The sequence below is a fragment of the Penaeus monodon genome, chromosome 15, assembly GCF_015228065.2.
Source record: "Penaeus monodon isolate SGIC_2016 chromosome 15, NSTDA_Pmon_1, whole genome shotgun sequence".
Taxonomy (NCBI): Eukaryota; Metazoa; Arthropoda; class Malacostraca; order Decapoda; family Penaeidae; genus Penaeus; species Penaeus monodon.
Genome location: NC_051400.1, coordinates 8027158 through 8027772, shown reverse-complemented (window position 1 = coordinate 8027772; position 615 = coordinate 8027158). Strand labels below are relative to the sequence as shown.

General features: G+C 43.6%; 1 protein-coding gene across 1 annotated transcript in view; it reads right to left on the bottom strand.

Annotated features, from left to right (window-relative positions):
- The window catches only part of LOC119581722 (spondin-1-like), a gene marked incomplete at its 5' end in the record, with an annotated part of 49715 nt that overhangs the window by 13430 nt on the left and 35670 nt on the right, over positions 1–615 (bottom strand). The window contains 2 exon segments of the mRNA XM_037929847.1: positions 122–143; positions 314–481. Of these exon segments, the coding sequence (XP_037785775.1) occupies positions 122–143; positions 314–481 (190 nt within the window).

Below are 615 nucleotides of genomic sequence, written 5' to 3'. Positions count from 1 at the left end.
CCTCAGACATACAATGCAATGAAAAAAAAAGTTAAAAAATATAGACAATAATCCAATAATAAATCCCACTTTCCACTTTCCTCAAGGATAAATAATTTAATCAGAAAATCTCAATACTTACGTAGGCAAGGGAGACGGGCGAGCTGTGTAGGAGAAAAAGAGGAAACGCATTAAACAAATCAATCAGACACGTGGGAGCAAATAAACAAAAAATCGTTAGAAAGAAAGCTAAAAATAGAACACATCCAAACAACATCCACCACATCCAGAACCTCAACGGACACCAGAACATCAAAACAAAAACCCAACTCACGCTTGAACTCGCACGCCTGCGCACACTCGTCATAGGACTCGAAATTATTCCTGTTTCCCTTGCAGCCTCCGTACGTGAACTGGCGACACTGCTGGTGGTCCACGTCGTAGTAGAATCGCTTCAGGACGGCGCGACAAGGTCCTTCCTCTCTCTCCTGCAGGCACACCTCTGTTAAAAGGGAGCGGAGGGGGAAGACGCGAGGTTAACGCTGGTTTGATAGAACCAATTTGCTTTTTTTGGCTCTGTTGTGGTTATATTGCTTTTTATATTGCTGTGTTGTTTTGCCGGGGTGGGAGTAGATC